This window comes from Corythoichthys intestinalis, chromosome 3 (genome assembly GCF_030265065.1).
Source record: "Corythoichthys intestinalis isolate RoL2023-P3 chromosome 3, ASM3026506v1, whole genome shotgun sequence".
Classification (NCBI taxonomy): Eukaryota; Metazoa; Chordata; class Actinopteri; order Syngnathiformes; family Syngnathidae; genus Corythoichthys; species Corythoichthys intestinalis.
Window position 1 is genome coordinate 51,731,659 of NC_080397.1, and position 18,034 is coordinate 51,749,692.

At 37.5% G+C, this 18,034-nt stretch overlaps 1 protein-coding gene across 1 annotated transcript; it reads right to left on the bottom strand.

The window, feature by feature from the left end:
- Positions 1-1,291: 1,291 nt before the first annotated feature.
- On the bottom strand, positions 1,292-17,189 carry rfk (riboflavin kinase). The gene is made up of 5 exons (XM_057832205.1): positions 17,034-17,189; positions 16,654-16,741; positions 13,345-13,496; positions 10,953-11,055; positions 1,292-2,959 (listed from the first exon to the last, which is right to left on the bottom strand). The coding sequence occupies exons 2-5, from the start codon at positions 16,733-16,735 to the stop codon at positions 2,787-2,789; spliced, it is 510 nt and encodes a 169-aa protein (XP_057688188.1). The 5' UTR covers positions 16,736-16,741; positions 17,034-17,189; the 3' UTR covers positions 1,292-2,786.
- Between the last annotated feature and the right edge of the window lie 845 nt (positions 17,190-18,034).

Sequence of the window (18,034 nt, forward strand, 5' to 3'; positions counted from 1 at the left end):
TTTGTATAATTTTCAATCAAAAAATAAACTAGTAGCCCGCCATTGTTGATGTCAATTATTACTTACACAATGCTCATGGGTGCTGAAGCCTATAAAATCAGTCGCACCCAGCAGAGGGCGACAAAACTCCAAAAAACACAATTAACAAGATGCCATTTCACTGTGCTGTCATTTTAATCTGTTTGAGTGGGGCATGTGTTGCCTGGCTCTGCCAAACTATTCTCCCTGTATTTTTCAAACACTGAGAGAAATAGTCTGGGAACCATCCCATTCACGGCCTTTTCGAGCAGGTACAAAATCAATCGACAAATCAGATTCGTTTATTTGCGTGACGTGTTCTTCACGAGCAACGTCACTCTTGCGCTTCGAAAGTCGTCTCCACAACACAGATGGTCAACGGGATAACCGAGAACATGTTTTAAATTACTAAAAACACATCGACACGAGTCATTGACAATAGTCTGTCTCGCGCTAGCCAAGTTGAATAAACTCCGCTCTTCGTATGTTTACGTCCGCGCACAAGTCCCTCGTGCTTCCGTCGTCAGTTAATAACATCACGTCTGCCCGTCGCTGATTGGTCCACTCTGCTGTCTGTTTGCTGTGGCTTGCTCCGCCCTGGAAATTGTATCCGTGGGAATGGTGGCCAGACTCAATAGCTGGAACAGCGTTGTCTCTGGTGTACCAGGCAAGGGCATGTGCGTTAATTGTGTCAAAAATTTTTAACGTAATTAATTTGAAAAATTCATTACCGCCTGTTAACGCGATAATTTTGACAGCCCTAATTTAAAGAGTAATAAAAGAAAAATAAAAAAAACACAAAAGGACATTAGTAATAAAAAAATATTCCAAATTATTTAAAAATTAAGTTTTAATTAAAAAAAAAAAAAAAATCTTAAACCACTATATACAGTGCTACACAAAATCGTGGCTGATGAAAAAGACATTTTATTTGAAAATAGTCAATTTAAGGTGGAAAGTCACAATTTTACCTGGAATATAGAAAGTATATTAGAGTAAAAATTAGTTGTCCAATATTATTGGGTAGCCGAAGTAACTACAAGGGGGGAAAAAAATAAATTTTCTAATTCTAAAAAGTATTGTCATATTATAAGGGGTGAAATAGATTATGGTATTTGTTTTAATGATCCGCACAGTTGTGCATTTTCCCCTTGAATAGAATTCTAATTTACACGACAACCCCCCCACCTTAAAAATACACACATATAGCAAGTATACTGTGTACAACAGTGATCTGTCTCTAAAAATGATTTTTTTAAATGAATAAAGACACTTTTTTTATAGTTATTTTAGCAGATTTATTGAACGAAATACGAAACAGATGGAGGGCAGCGTTTCTATTTCAACATAATTATAATGCTTCCAGTTTTTTTAATACAAAACGTTTTTTTCAAAAAACAAGCCGACAAGAGCGCAAAATCTCAACATCACAAAATGAATCTCTTATTCACAAGTAATTTGTACACATATATCTATATATTTTATAATTTATCCCCCCAGTAGAACACAGAAAACAATTCTGTGATTGAGTGGCAAAATGATGTGTCTGCTGAGTGAAGGACTTTTGAGCTTCCATCAATGTTTCACGATCCTGGGCTATGAAGATAGAAGAGTTCAGGTTACTGGCTGAACTGAACGAAGTGTTTTTAGTTTCAGCTTTGACGTAACAGTGGCCTTTGGTAAGCAGTTGTTTTTTTAACCCCTTGCTCGTATGGGGTAAATCCACAAGGGGAGATAAATGCGATTGAATTTGAATGTTTAATGTTGATTTAATCTGAATAATTTGCAATTTCAGGAAACAAACACATGCAATGAAAAGTGAAGACTACGGAATTAGGTTAAATGTCATGTAAAATTAATCATGAGAAAAATCTGTTTAATGTGTTTTTTTTAAAAATCATATTCGTGTTTGTAGAAAAAAACAGGAATGTTTCAAAATAATGTAATTTTATAATAATATCTCCAAATAATTTATTTGAATAAAAATTTGAAAATAAATTTACAAGAAAACAAATCCAGGGGTTGAAAAAAAAAGTGAAAATAAATCTAAATGGAAAAACTATACGGGAAAAAATATTTATTGAATTTTGATAAATTTTGAATGAATTAATTTTGTACACCAGGATACATGACTATCAGAGGTTTTTGTAAAAGAAAATAATGTCCTTTTTTGGACATCAACTTGGACCACATCTGAGTGTTAAGTGGGGAAAAATATTTTTTTTATCAAAAATAATTTTGGAAATGAAAATTGTCATTTTGTTGCAAAAAAAAAAAAGCTTCATGACAAAACAAAAACTTTTCAATACGTTCAGTGGAAAATAAAGTTGTAGTTTAAGAAGAACACAAACGTTTTATTTGTATTGAACGTCGCTTTCGAACCCAATTTTACAGTTGTGATTTTGCGACCCAATTGTTTTGACGTCGACGTTTGCCAAACCATAAAGCTGGCATGCAAAACAGGCAACTTAAACCACTTACCAAGACCAATGTTACGACCACCAAAGGGAAAACCTAATGGAAATGCAAAAGATAGTGCTTCGAGCTTGTCTGCGTATATGAATGACTTTGCATAGTGTCATTTGACACACACTGAACCTGCCTGACTTACTGTTAACATTTGTTGGCTTATGTATGCATGTGAGAGAGAACGAAAGAGCATACACAATTAGAGCATACTGGAAATAATACAAAAGAATCCAAATTAAAGTTGCCGTTTCAGTTAGGCGTCGCCACGGCAACAGTCATGCCGTACGAGGCGCTCGGTGTCAGTGTCCGTTGATGAACGTCTGTGGGGCAGAGGAAGGAGAGGAGGAGCCCGTGGAAGAGGAAGCGGAATAGCTAGTGAAGAAGTTGTCATCCCGCAGCTTGAGGTGCTCGGGTCGATCGAGCTGGACCTTGGCTTCCGAGATGTCGTTGTTGATGGCAGCGATCAGTGCCTCTGAAAGTAAATCGCCAGACAGACAAATGTTCAGGTATTCTCAGGCAAAGAAAATAGCTTTTTTATTTATTTATTTATTTTTAAATAGTTTTGCCCCCCTCAGACTTTGTATTGATTTTTTTGTTCTGATGGGTGGGGTATAACATGTCTACTTTAGTAAAATAATTTATTTGTGCCTGTTTTCTTTCTCAGTTCTCCAAATGAGCAATGAAAGTCAGCTTCAATTGGAACTAAATGCTAAATATTTTTTATGTACCAACCGGCACCTGTCTAAACGCGGAATTCTGATTATTATGAAGTTTGTAGAAGAACAATTCTAGAATTTTCATTTATATTATAAGGGGGTATGGCGCCATTTTAATGCAAATACGGCCATCTGTTGTTGACCGAAACTGAAATTGTAAAGGCCCTTGACACGGATGCCACTGTGCCGTGAAACATCACTAGGACATGAGGACATGATGATCAGAACCCAAAATAAATGGCATTTTAAAAATATAATTTTAGATTAAAAAAAACTTTTTTTAACGGATTCTTGGTAATGTTTAAATAACATTTATTGGGAGGAAAAAAAATCTTCCGAGATTTTACTAATATAAAGATTCTATTGTTTTAGGTTTAACAGCTGTTTTTAACTCATTTTTGGGTGCAGAAGCCAAAACTGTTCAGTTATTCTCGTATTACATAAATATATATTTCTTCACAGCTTAACTACATGCAGACTACTAGCCACACCATTTGTGTAAACAATGTTAAATATGCCAGTTTCATATTTCATTGTATGTTGATATTTTTTGGAAACAAATGTTAAGTAAAACACAGTTCTTCTAGTTAAATAAAAATGTAATAGAGGAAAAACAGATTTAAAAAAAATTAATTCGAACCAGCTATCAGAGAAAATCCAACAAATGTCTTGTTCCCTATGGTAATAGATTATAATTAAAATGAATTTAGTCAAGGAAATTCCTTTTTAATTCGAGTTGAAACAAATACTCGAATAATTCGAGTTATTATTTTAAAAATTGATCGAAGAATTTTCTCCGCCTCGAGGAATGGTTTAATTTTGCCAGCTCTAAGAATGACGTTTTGTCCGGACTACTTTTAATGCGGCCCAATGCGCTGACGTCACGTGCGTAAGGGAAGACGATAGAGGCGGCGGATATATTTGATTTCAACCACGCATGAATACAGAGGAAACGACGAAGAAGCCGACGAAAGCGAAGATAAAGGCACCAAGAAAAAGTAAAAAATGACAAAAGTGAGGAAGCATTTCAAGCTGGAGACCAAGACGAACACAGATTCATGTGTTCACGTTAAGACAGCGCTTGCATAACATTACCCCGCCCGGCCTCGGCAACCCGCGACCGCCCCTGAAACTATAGCCAGGCGCCACCGCGCGACCTGCCTGCCTAGCCCCCGTTATACCGAAGGCACCCCGTTTACTCCAAAAGCGGAGGAGCAATACTCGGGACAAGGTAAAATTAAGTTAACATAGTAATAAATAAGCTTAATGTTACTGTACCTTGCTAACGTAACGTTAGCCCTGCGGAGGCATAGGTTTCTATTAATTATGATTACTGTCGATGCGTGGCTAACGTGTCTTTCATACAGGCTTTAATCCAGAGGTGTCCAAACTTTTTGCAAAGGGGGCCAGATTTGGTGTGGTAAAAATGTGGGGGGCCGACCTTGGCTGACGTCCTTTACGTAGAACAATATATTTAAGCAAATTTTAGCAAGCCATTCAGTGTGGCACATTTGCTTTATTATTATTATTATTTTTTTTTTTATTAATAATTTCAACAATCTTGCAACTAGCCTTTGTAGCCTTCTCTTTCGACCCCCTGGTGCATTTGCGAAATACTGCTGCTGTGAAATCAAACAAGCTTCAAGTTGCTTCAATTTCTCGCTGCGTATCTTCCCTGTAATCTTGTCGTACACGTCAGATAGTGTTGTTTGGTGATATTGCCTTACATTGAAATCTTTAAAAACAGCGACTGTCTCTTTGCAAATGAGACAGACACAGTTGTTGCGTATTTTAGTGAAGAAATAGTCCAATTTCCACCTGTCTTTGAAGCGTCGGCCGTCACAGTCAACTTTCTTTTTTTGTTGATTTTCGCTATTTTAGAAAATGAAAGTAATGAGTCATACGGGGTAATGTTGTTTAGCCCTTAAATAACTGCAACGTGAAGCAATTATCAGAGAATCCCAAAATCTGAAAAATAAGGTCCTAATGAAACCTTTTTTTCAAATTTGTAAAAAGAAAAGTCAAAATGAATATGTGTACCGTATTTTTCGGACTATAAGTCGCGGTTTTTTTCATATTTTGGCTGGGGGTGCGACTTATACTCAGGAGCGACTTATGTGTGGAATTATTAACACATTATGATATAATTTGACATGTTATTTTGGTGTTTTGCAGTGACACTGATGGTTTTGTAAAGTTGTTAGCATGTTCTTATGCTATAGTTATCTGAATAACTCTTTATAGCTATGGCCACGTTCGCGTTCTGCCTTTGGCAGTGTATGTTCAATTGTATTATTGACTTTTTTATCTTGAAATGGATGCATTTAGTTTGTGGCGCTTTCACGCCCACATGAGGGCACACTCGCACTTGTTTATGTGATGAAGAGTGCTCACACGCCAGAAGAAGACGGACAGCTACGTAGCTCTGAGTGAGTAAGTGAGTGAGTGTGGGCGAGTTAGCAAAAGAGCATAGACGGCTGCGAACCTACTTTCATTGTTTATGCTTTTAAATCATCTCTACAGAGGCAACGCCTGCGTGTATCATCTTTTCTGTTGTTGTTGTGTGTTTTCCACCCACGATCGGATACTTAGAGCCAGTTGTGTGGTTGTTTGAACGATGTGCTAATGATAGCGAACGCATGCTAACCTGTTACTTATTACTAATAGTACCTATGTATCATTTATTTACGTTGATGCAAACCTGTTTTCTATCGAGGACCAAATTGATTCAGCAAATTATACGGACGTCCAGCATTGTCTTTTGGGAGTTCGCTGTATAGCCAGGGCCGAGCCGTAATGTAGGACAGTATATTCACATTTCGTTGTTCATACACTGTACATTTATTTAGCATGTTGTTCTCTATTGTATTTTTATATTAAATTGACTTTCAAGATGACATGTCTGTTCTATGTGTTGGATTTTATCAAGTAAATTCCCCCCAAAAATTCGACTTGTATATGTTTTTTTTCTCTTCGTTGGGCATTTTATGGCTGGATCGACTTATACTCAGGAGCGACTTGTAGTCCGAAAAATACGGTAATAAGCGCTCTAATATCTATAACCCATGCTAAATCATGTTTTTTTTTTCTCATGGAACCTGCAGATGCATGTGTTGACTTGCATCCATCATTTTTTTTTCAAAAAGAAATGTCAAAATTCTAAATTAGTCTCAAAATAATTCAATTTTAGGTGTATCAAATGTGATATACTTAACAGGCAGCCTTTTAGTGGGTAAATGAGGAGCAGCATTTCGTGTGTAAGCTACTTCATATGCTGGTTGCAGTACTGCAGACCAATTTAATAAGTCTGTGTGCGGGCCAGACATTATTGATTTTATGACAGAGGCTGGGGGCTGGATGAAATTTGACCACGGGCCGCATTTGGCCCCCGGGCCGGACTTTGGACATGCCTGCTTTAATCTATTAAAAAAAACAAAAAAACAAAAAAAACAGCACTGTAGAGTAATGAGGGTGTACAAAAAAAAACATAATAAAGCTAACTATCAATTTTAGCTCAGTAGTCATTGACGGGTAAAACAAGTAGCACAAGTGCCTAATGTGCTGGAATACAGCATTTATTTTGATCACTGCAAAAACTAAAAATCCTATCATGACTCACAATTTAGACTAACTTAATACATAACTAGAACTTAAAAATAGCTTGACACAAAGAGAGTAGCTGGGATCTGTCATGACAGAACATTGCTTCAATGATATCTGGCGCCATCTAGAGCCGTGAATGGGGAGAGTAGCTGAGATCTGTCATGACAGAACATCGCTTTAATGATATCTGGCACCATCTAGTGTTGTGAATGGGTATAATGTCTAGACCGTGAATATAAGACGATCCCTCTTTTTCAGTCTTATTTCAATGCAAAAAACACCGTCTTATATTTGGGCCAATACGGTAATTGTCAGTAGAATATTCGATTATATTTGCCCTCATCTGACCAAAGCACACGGTCCCAGGCTGTATTTTTGTGTGAGACCAAGATTGAGCAACAAACACTATAAGTGGGTCTGGCGTGCCACGAAAGATGCGCATGCTGAAAAGCACCTCATACCCACTGTGAAGTATAGGGGTGGGTCAGTGATGCTGGGGGGCTGTTTCGCTTCCAAAGGCCCTGGGAACCTTGTTAGGGTGCACGGCATCATGAATGCTTTGAAATACCAGGACATTTTAAGTCAAATTCTGTTGCCCTCTGCCCGAAAGCTGAAGATGGGTCGTCACTGGGTCTTTCAGCAAGACAATGACCCTAAACATATGGCCAAATCTACACAGAAATGGTTCACCAGACACAAAATCAAGCTTGTGAAACATTATAGGAGAAGATTAGGTGCTGTTTTTTTTGGCAAAAGGGGGTTGTACAAAGTATTAACACCAGGGGTGCTAATAATTGTGACACACATTATTTGATGTCAAATAATTTTTGCTTTATGTGGGATTTTTTTCCCCACTGAATGAATGCACTTGTATTGAAGGTTGGATTTTTCTCTTTTTTTCCATTAAGGTCCCATATTATTTGAAATTAAAAAAATATTAGAAGCTAAAAAAACACATCTTTTTCAGGGGTGCCAATAATTATGGAGGGCACTGTATTCTCGGCTCTCCTGTTCGTCATCTGTGCTGTTGTGGAGATGACTTCCGACGCGGAAGAGTGACGTTGCTCGTCAAGAACACGTCCCGCAAATAAACGAATCTGATTTGACGGTTTATTTTGTGCTTGCTCGACAGGCAGTTAACGGGTCTGAGACTAGTCTCACAGTGTTTGAAAAATACAGGAAGAACAGTCTGGCCGTGCCAGGCAACACTCTCACTCTGCTGTCAGCCCAGCGATGCATTCAGGTACACTACGCAAAATACAGAATGTGTTTGTTTTGCTCTTGTAATTGCTTTTTGCAAAAGAAACAGCAGTATTTATTATGGATTTTGTAAAAAAAAAAAGCACTGCAGATAGTCCGTTTCGAACAATAATGAGGTTAGAACAATAATGAAGCTCGTCCCCAATTTATCAGACCAAAACTTTCTCTTCATCAACGCGTTGCCTTTTTACTTTCTTTCTATGAGAACGTAGGTCTTAGCTTCCTTGAGGTGGCCAAAAAATGCCTGATCAGAAAAACAACAAATTGCAACTCGCCACCAGGGGGATCTAAAACACGCAACATGCAAACAACCTGGTATTTTTACCAGATTTAGTGTAGGGTTTTGGGCTGTGGAACGAATTAATGGAATTATAATGTATTCTTATGGGAAAATCCTGCTTGACATGCGACCATTTCGACTTACAAACAATGTCTTGGAACGAATTTAACTTCGTACGTAGAGGTACCACTGTACAACTGTGTAAAATTTTGTCAAAATCCGCACAACCTTTTTTAAGTCCATGGGGAGCGGACACACAAACACACAAAGTTCTATATACACAATATATAAGTATAGATCAAAGAGCATTTGGAAATAGATGCATGTTGTTTTCTTTGGTGAAGTATTAAAAAAGGCTTTTTAACTGGTGGAAGGGGTTGTGTGGAGTGAGCACACACTTTGATGTGTACTAGTCTATTATATTCAATAGTAATAAAGAGGCCTTTGTTGTTGTTGTTGTTTTTTTTAAATCAGACAAGTCAACATGACTTTGGTGTGGTGGTGTGACGTCGATGCATGGTTGCAAAATAACACAAAGGCAACTTGAAGGATTTGAAGTTAGTTACATCAAACAAAAATGTATCTTTTTCTTTTTTCCCCCATTCCCTGAAAACTCATTTTAGAGCTATGTGAGGATTCCAACCGACAGCACTGATGAAAAGATATCAGAGTCAAGTTCTCATGTCGAGAACATTGCAAATTTATAACGTCTTAATCATATTTTTCTTAAATCTAGTCATTTTTTTGTTGTATTGTTTGTTGTAGGGAATTAAAACAACCTAAAACAATTATCTGTGATGAAAAAATAAATAAATAAAATCAACTAGTAAGTAATATTCTCCATCTTGTTTTGAGTGTTGAAGACTAGTTAACAGATTAATATGTCAGATTATTCCACTTACTTGAAGTAAATATTGCTATTTGTTCTTAAGCGCATATGTTGCCGAAAGACCAAACATTGTAATTTTTCACCTAAATCAAGTAAGATTTGCTTTCAAATAGTATTCTGAACAATATCTATTCTTGAATTAAGAACATTTCTGATAAGCCTTTTGAACCATATCTATTCTTCAATTAAGAACACTGCTGACAAGCCTTTTTGTTAATATTGAGGAATCCGAGTAAAATTTACTTGAAGCGCTGGCAGATAACTTATTTCTAGTAAATTTACACTGAAAACTAGGGCATTTCACTAGTTTTAAGGATCTTTGTTTTTGCAGTGCGCAATAAATCAATGTAATGCGATTTCATGTACACACTGCAAATTTGTAACATCTTAATCAGTTTATTCTTCGTCAAATAAATTTCTCTATCTTGTCTTTAGTGTTAAAGACCATTTAATAGATTAACACCTCCGATTAAATTGTAAATACTATTTGTTCTTATTAAGCTCATACATCTAAAAGGTCATTTTTCACCTAAAACAAGAATCATTTGCTTTCAAATAACATTTTGAACAATATTATATATTGTAGAATAAAAAAACTTTCTGATGGATAAGCTTTTTTTTTTTTTTTAAAGATTAAATATACTAATTTATTGCTTAGAATAAGTCTTAAGAAAGATAGCTAGCTGAAAATAAGCTTATGTTAACAAATCTAAGTGAGTAAATTTTACTTGAAGCACTGGTAGATAATCTAGTAGATTTACACTGAAAACAAAGGAATTTGACTAGTTTTAAAGAAGTGTATTTTTGCAATGTAGAATGATGCCTCTAAAATTTAGGTTAAATCGTTACCCAAACATGGCACACTCCTTCAAACTTCAAAGTATCAATCAAAGCTGCGTTTACCAGTGGGGATCACTTGGCAGGATATATTAAATTAAAGCAGACAAAGAACTAACTGCACAATAGTCAATGTGGGTCTAAATGAAGGGGAAATCTATAGACTATAGTGAATATTATGGGAAAACAGCTGTAGTACACACACACGTACGCACAGCCACACACCAAGAAAGGTTTGCTTTGAAAGATTGTTTTGAACAATATCAAGAACATTTCTGACAAACAAGCTTTTTAAGGATTAAATATACTCATTTTTGCTTAAAATAAATCTGTTAATCTTATTTTCAGATAACTTTCATATTTCAAGAAATCTACGCGAGTAAAATTTACTTGAAGCAGTGGCAGATAATTTCACTTATTTCAAGTAGATTTACACTGCAAACAAGGAAATTTAACTTGCTTTAATTTCATTTCATTTAATTTAACAGTGTACATGGAAGACGAGAAGATTTCTCTAACAATATTCTTTGACAATCTGTAAAAACAAAATGGATGACGGTGCTTCAAGCCATCGTTATGTGAGGGAAAAACACATTTGAGCGGATTATTTTCATTTCACGCAAAAAGAGTGGTATGCGTAAAACGAATTAAAAAGACCACAGGAATTAGACCACAGAAATTAGGGGGAAAATTTGTGTGAAAAACGTGTTCCTATTTCCCTTAGAGGTTGTGCGTTCTGGTTTAAAACTGAACTCTTTGTTTTACTGAAACAAGTAAACTACTGATGATTTCTTCTGCTTTTTTTTATCATTACTCTGAAAACGTAATGTGCTTTATACACTATTTATGTCTGTGTGTGCGTGCGTATGTGAGGGTTTACCCAGTGAGTCGTAGCTTCTCTCCGGACGGATGTAACCCACCATGACCACGCTGAGTGTCTCTCCATAGAAGTCTTCTTTGAACTTGTGGATCACATGGGTCTCCTAGGACAACAGACGTACACACGTGTTGGCAAAAGCGTGGCGCTCCAGACATCCCACTGTGCCACCAACTCTAATTGGCAATCTTAGCTTTAGGCTAAATTGGAACTTAATGTCCCGTCTAGCCATCTGGAATGGTCTAAACTGGTTGGCATTAATGCCTGCTCTTCATGCGTCAATGTGTGTCTGACTCTTAGTCAGTGACTTAATAATGTGGGACCCTGCTAGGTGTGCAGCAATCAATTATTTTAGTAGTCGATTAATCTATTAACTAGTTACTTCGAATAACCGAGTACTCGGATTAGGAACATTTAATGCGTTGCAGAATAAATTTTAGGGGATGTAAAACAAAGGCTAGTGAAGATTGTACTTTCACAAGAGCATTAAATGTGAATACAAAAAAATTCACCAATGTTTCTTGAATGAAAGAACAATTGGCTAACTTGCATAGCAAAAGACTGCAAGCTTAAATGCTATAAAATGCTAACTTTTTTTACACAATGCTCTTAACAAATCGTTCAAACACATATTCCAACAAAAAACAGCTAAATATACCTATCAGCTAAATTATGAATGCATTAAAAAACATCAGCTCAAACAAACAAGTACCTTATGGTGGTCTTAACAGGGTGCAACTGGATTCAACCATGTTAACTAAGTTATGTTGTCTTCACTGTTGCCACTCGAGGGCAGTGTATCCATCGAAATCAATAAAACTAAATGCAAATACTGTAACTGTAACAAATCATTACAACGCCACTCTAAACGAATACTCGAGGCATGGGCGTTGACTAGCCAGTTTTTATTTGGTACTAGGGATGTCCCGATCCAATCATGTGATCGGAAATCGGGCCGATTGCACCATTTTTTCAGAGGATCATAATTGGGTGAAAAGGATCCGGGTTTTAACTAAAAAAATATATATTTATGTTTTTCTGCTTCATGCTCGTACAGCCTCTCACTCCCCCTCCTGCTTGGTCAGCAGTGCATGAGAATTAACTGGTTAAAGTTAACGATGATTGACAGCTTTGAACGTGTCAGATAAGCTTGGCAGCTCTTCCATCAAAGGGCCGAAATGTGTCAATCACCGTTGAGCTTGCGCTAGCAGTATTAGAGGCGTGCAAAATTTCCAATTCTGAGATTATTCGCGATTTGGCCGTGGAAGATTCGAGAACGATTCACAAACATCCAAATTCCAATTATTGAATTATACCAGGTAAAGCGGAACTAAAACACAGCACGGTCTTCGGGACGCAATGAGGAACGGACCAGGAGTAAATATCATGTTCAACTCATGCCGCTAGATAAAAAAAAACAATCATTCCTGACTGCGGCCGACAGCTGCTACAAACAACGCCCAGTTGCTAGTGGCTACAAACATATGGCCAAGGTGCATATCGCATATTTGTAGAAATAGATGCGAAATGACAGACGACGGCGGTGTTAGAACATGTATAGAGAACTAGATGCGAAATGACAGACTTACCGGCGTTAGTAAACAGCTGCCATCTTAAAGCAATAGACTTCTTTCGATGGCTCTGTTCTTTGTGGCGGACCCAATTAACTTTTTATCTAAAATACTCATAAATCGACAAAATCTTGACTTTAATCGATCTTTAAATGATGAAACACTTTTAAAACTTTGACATGTCGAAAGTAGACAGAAGGGAAATTATGGAATAACGGGCGCAATTTTAACAAATTTAACGGTTGATCCACAACATTAAATTAATTGAATGTAGTTTAAAGCTGCTGATACAGAATGGGGACTTAAGTATTTTATTTATTGTTTTTAACTGATAACTTGATACTGAAATGGTAATTTGGTTTAGCCTGAGAGGATTTTTGAAAAATTTTGGAACTAATGTACAAAACATTAAGGGGGGTTGGGGGGTTGGGGGGGTGGTACATCGATAATCGATTGATAATTGAATCGGAGCCTCTGAATCGTGATCGTAATCGAATCGTTAGGTGCCCAAAGATTCTCACCTCCAACCGGTAATGTGCTGTGGCAACTCATTGTGTAAGTGACAGGCTGTTCTCAGTAGCGTGAGTGGATTTGAGGGACTCACTCAATGAAGCATTTAATAAAGACAAGCATTTTTTTTTACATTAATCTTCTTTAAAAACAATTCACATTATGAAAACGGCATAGTGGGAGAGTAAAATGTTTAAAACTTGTTTTTTTCCCCCAGTATCAGCTCGGGACTTGGTATCGGGAGATTCTCAAAATTAGGGGACTCAGACTTGGGTCCAAAAATATGCATCGGGACATGCCTATTTGGTACCTACCATGGACTTTTTGGTGTTCTTGTAGTATGGGTTCCAGCCGATACTCATCACCATCTTGTGCACGTCACCGTTGCCAACGCAGGCCCATCCATAGTAGATCCCCGTGCTGATGTCAGCCGGTAGGTGCTCCACAACACAGTCGGGGAAGTTTGCTAAAATTGAAAGAGGAGAATGTTTGCCAATTGTTGGAGGTCTAGAAAGGGCTTAAAAAAACACTACTAGCCACTAGGTGACAGAATGGTTTCATAAAGTTACTTTTGCTTCTCCATGAGATGTCTGTCAAAAGGTTTAACAATTGATTGAAAAAAATGCAAGGGGCCCACAGGCTAGAACTTTGCCCACCTCTGGTCCTGCATTTATTTATATGATAATAATAGCAAACAAAGTGAGGGCACAGAAATTGACTCAACAATACTGTTTAGTCGAGTCGATGAGGACAGCATTGTTTACCAATGGCATTATGTAAGCACGAATAATAAATAGATAACTAAGTTAATCAGCAACTACAAGGAAACGCTCACACGCACCTCAATTTTCAAGATAGCAATCTCAGCCAAATACACAAACCCGCGCGCACACACAAACATGCACAGTTCGCACATAATGTCATTAACAACTGTAAACAAATTGCAATGGTTAAAACTGTTTGATGAAGAATTGATTACTTCATAACAAGAACTTGGTGAAGTCTATGAAAAAATTGACACGAGTATAAAAACACCCATGGAACGTGGAAGAGAACAAAGGTGGTGGATTTATGGACTTCACTTTTATAGGTTACTCACTGGCTACCAGTGACAATGCCAGACGTCCAATTCTTTTTTGACAGGGAGAGCCTAGCAGCGAATGCAATTGCACTGAAATATGAGCATTCAGTCATTCTTACTAGGCCTGCACATAGGATTGGGAACCTCTTGGTACCTCAGGATACGATACAATTTGTGATACAAAGCTCATGATAACGATGATCTGACGATATGGCGATACAATGATTATCGATACATTGGTCAGGAAATCATTCTAGGATATTCTACAAACAACCAATGAACAGAAAAACAAGCTTCTGCTGTGAACTGGAATGAGTTTATAACTTGTAGACGTCCAATCCATTTGAAGTGGGAGGGTGGCAGCGAATGAACATTCGTTCATTCTCTGCCATCCCTCCCACTTCAAACGGATTGAACGTCTATGGCAGTCAGTGACAGCCAATGCCAGGCAATGGGGTAATTTTGGGCCATTTAAGGTCATTTACCTGTTGATTTTCAGTTACTTCCTGTTGATTTTGGGGCATTTTATGGGTCACTTCTTGTTTATTTTGAGTAACAGAACAGGAAGTGAACTAGGAATCACCGGAATCAATAGGCAGGGACTCAAACTCAACAGGAAATGACCTGTAAATGTCCCAAAATGAACAGCGAGTGACCTGTAAATGCCCTGAAAATCGAACAGAATAACTGTAAATGCTCCGGTTTCAAATGAACAAACGTTTCCAGTCTAAATGATTGGGTGTCGAGCACCATCAATGCAGCCTTATAGTTGAGACACTATTATGGTGGAAGATTTTGGTAGCAACTTGCTTGTTCTTTTCTTTCTTTCTTTTTTTTTTTTTTTTAAACAGTGACACCTTTTTAAAACGATATCTCGATTCTTGGCAGGAGCATATCGATAACCTTTTGGGATACAAAGTATCACGATATATCACCATTTCGATATTGTCACACCCCTACTGCACAATATATCGTTTGAACATCGCCATCGCAATATGCGCATGCGCAATAGTCCTATCGCAGGACGTGCAATTGTTTTTTTTGCTTTATAAAAGCAGCAAGTGTGCAGACACATGGCCTCCTGGATCCTATTTATCAAAGCTGGGTAGAGTAGCCAAAAACTGTACTCAAGTAAGAGTAGTGTTACTTCAAAATAATATTACTCAAGTTAAAGTGGTCATCATCCAAAAAATGTACTCAAGTAAAAGTAAAAAAGTATTTGGTCCAAAGAATACTCAAGTACACACTCACATTGTGAGTAACTGCTTACAATGTTTTTTTTTGTTTGTTTTGTTTTTTTTTTATTTTAAATATGGTATTTTTTTCTCAGCACATAGGGCAAATACTTAATGTTTTACGGTGCTTTAAAGACGACGTGATTGAACAGGCTGGCGTGATAGAAAAACGGCAGCAAATCTTGAGTCTGGTATAATGGGAGTTATTTGATCATTGTTGTGACATCCCATTAGTGAAACTAGTGGAGCTACTGTTGCTATCTCTGATAAAAATAAAGTCAATATGTAGAATTAAGAGGGAAAATGTAATGACTCTAGTGTAGCCCAAAGTACGGGAGTTAGGGTAGTGTTTCTTCACGAATCTACTCAAAGAAAGTCAAAAAGTACATTTTTCTCAAAAAGTTACTTAAGTAAATTTAACAGAGTAAATTTAAGGCGTTACTACCTACCTCTGCCTTTTATATACAGCAATCTTCATCATTCACAAATTTACACCCTTAGCCTGGAATCAACGGTGGTATATGAATACAATGAGGTCATGGCGAGTCAACCAAAGTAACTAACCAAATTAACACCCTTAGCCTGGAATCAACGGTATTATATGAATACAATGTGGTCATGGTGAGTCAACCAAAGTATCTTAACCAAATTCCTGTAGTTTTAACATCACAATACATATCGCAAAGCCCCACAAAGTCGCAGTACGTTTTTTCCAAAATCGTTCAGCCCTAATTCCTACCCAGTTAGGGGCCATATTTCTGTTTTTATTGACATTTTCTTGAGTCCTGTGGGCCACAATTGTATATGTAAGTCAGGTCTTTATGTGGTTATTTACTGTATATATATTTTAAATTAATAATGTTAATAATTATTAATAATACTCACTTGCCCCACAAACAAAAGGGTTAATCATGCATTTTTAAATATGTTAGATATTCTGTCTACTAGGACACAGTGAAGACGTCACTCACTGCTCTTGTTAAAAAAGGTTCGCTTAAAATAAACGATTAATGCTAAAATGTTAATGTTTTTTCCGACTGGATGATCGTTTTTGTGTGGAAAAAGACACCTTATTAAATTGTAACCCTTTTAGTGTAGCAATTTTCAGGCATTTTTTCAATATTGAAGATCTATCTGATATGAATGTCATGCAATATCTGTTCATTTCTGTTGTGCTTAGTGACCTTTGCCATGGAAGACGTTACAAAATCTAACAAACCATGAAGGACCTAACCGTTTAGTCTAGTAAAAAAAAGCGTAGACTAAACTGTCAAGTCTTGCCGGTTAAAAGCAAAGATGAGGAGTACCTGTGGGAATCCCGAGTTCTTTGCTGCCTCTGCCGAAGCCTCGAACGACCTCTCCCCGGCAAAAGTACGGAAGGCTCTTCATTCCTTGCTGGGGGTTAGATAAAGAGCCCAAGTGCGCGGATGACCTCGAAAGCCACAAGCCGGGAAGAAATCCAAAGAAGCTTTCCCGACGCGGCAAAAACCGGCCGAGCGAACGAATGGCCACAGTCCGGATGTAAATTATTCCTCGCTTAGTGAAAATGAAGACTGGCGACAGGTATTGGGTCACAGCCGGCCAAGTTCACCTGTTATGTTAGCAAGTGGTGTTAGCATTAGCGCGTAAACTAATAACATAAGTACGCAAAAAGATATGTTAAAGAAATAACGGGGTTTGGTTATACAAGCTTGTAGAGTTGAGATGAGCCAGTTGGTTCTCAATGTCTCAGCGAGGTATACTGATGATGAGCCTGACACCACTAGGCTTTTAGCCGACCCCGGAACATGTTCATGTGACGTCGGGAGTTTTTTTCGTCGCGCATGTTGACGTCATCAACCATATGACCGCGGACTGAGTCGCACGATGCCTTCATGTTCTGTCGGAAAATTGATAATCCACCGCCAACACCAGTCCCCCGCCCATTTCCACTGGAGGTTTTAATAGTCGTAAAATGTTTTGTCAAGGCGAAGATCTTAAACAAATACATCAAACAAACAGCACTAATGGGTCTTTTACGCTGATTAGTTTTTCAGGCGTCCGTAATTCCGACTACAGGGTGATTGGTTATTTGCTTCCTCCAGACTGGAATGCCAGGGTACTCCAAGAGTCATCTCTGCTACGCAGATGACCTAATTCAAGGTGATAAATTCCGAATTTCTATAAATCAAGGGCGTAGGTTTGCATAGGGACGGTAGGGACATAACACTACCAACTTTTCAGGATACTCAAATTGTCCCCAACAACTTTTAAGCAACTTTATTTGAATTATATAATGATTATAATTTATGATCATTATTAATGATCATAATTTATAATGTCTTCCCATATGTCGTAAGAATAGAATTGACCCTTCTATTATTAAGTGTATTACTGTATTTTCATTATGTTCGGACTTACATTTACGCCTTTTCACTTCGCCAAAACTAGAAATATCATGAACCACAGTACAGTGAGGTTTACTAAATTTGATAGCATGGTCAAAGACCACCATCTGAAAACTTTAAATTGTATATTTATTAGCACGTTAAAAGGGCCTATGTGTTTATTATAATGGCCACGTTGTTTAGCTGATGACTAGAAGAAACAAACACGCACACTCACACAACCCCGACAGAAATACATGTCAACATGCCGCCTCCTCCACCGCCTTCAAAGACGAGGGATATTCAAATTTTTTTTCGGCCA

Coding starts and splice junctions, on each gene's coding strand:
- rfk (XM_057832205.1), bottom strand. CDS start 16,735: ATGAAGAGCCTTCCGTACTTTTGCCGGGGAGAGGTCGTTCGAGGCTTC. Junction 13,497..16,653: donor AGAACTCGGGATTCCCACAG/GTACTCCTCATC, acceptor TTTCAATTTTAG/CAAACTTCCCCGACTGTGTT. Junction 2,960..10,952: donor GAGAAGCTACGACTCACTGG/GTAAACCCTCAC, acceptor ATTTACTTTCAG/AGGCACTGATCGCTGCCATC.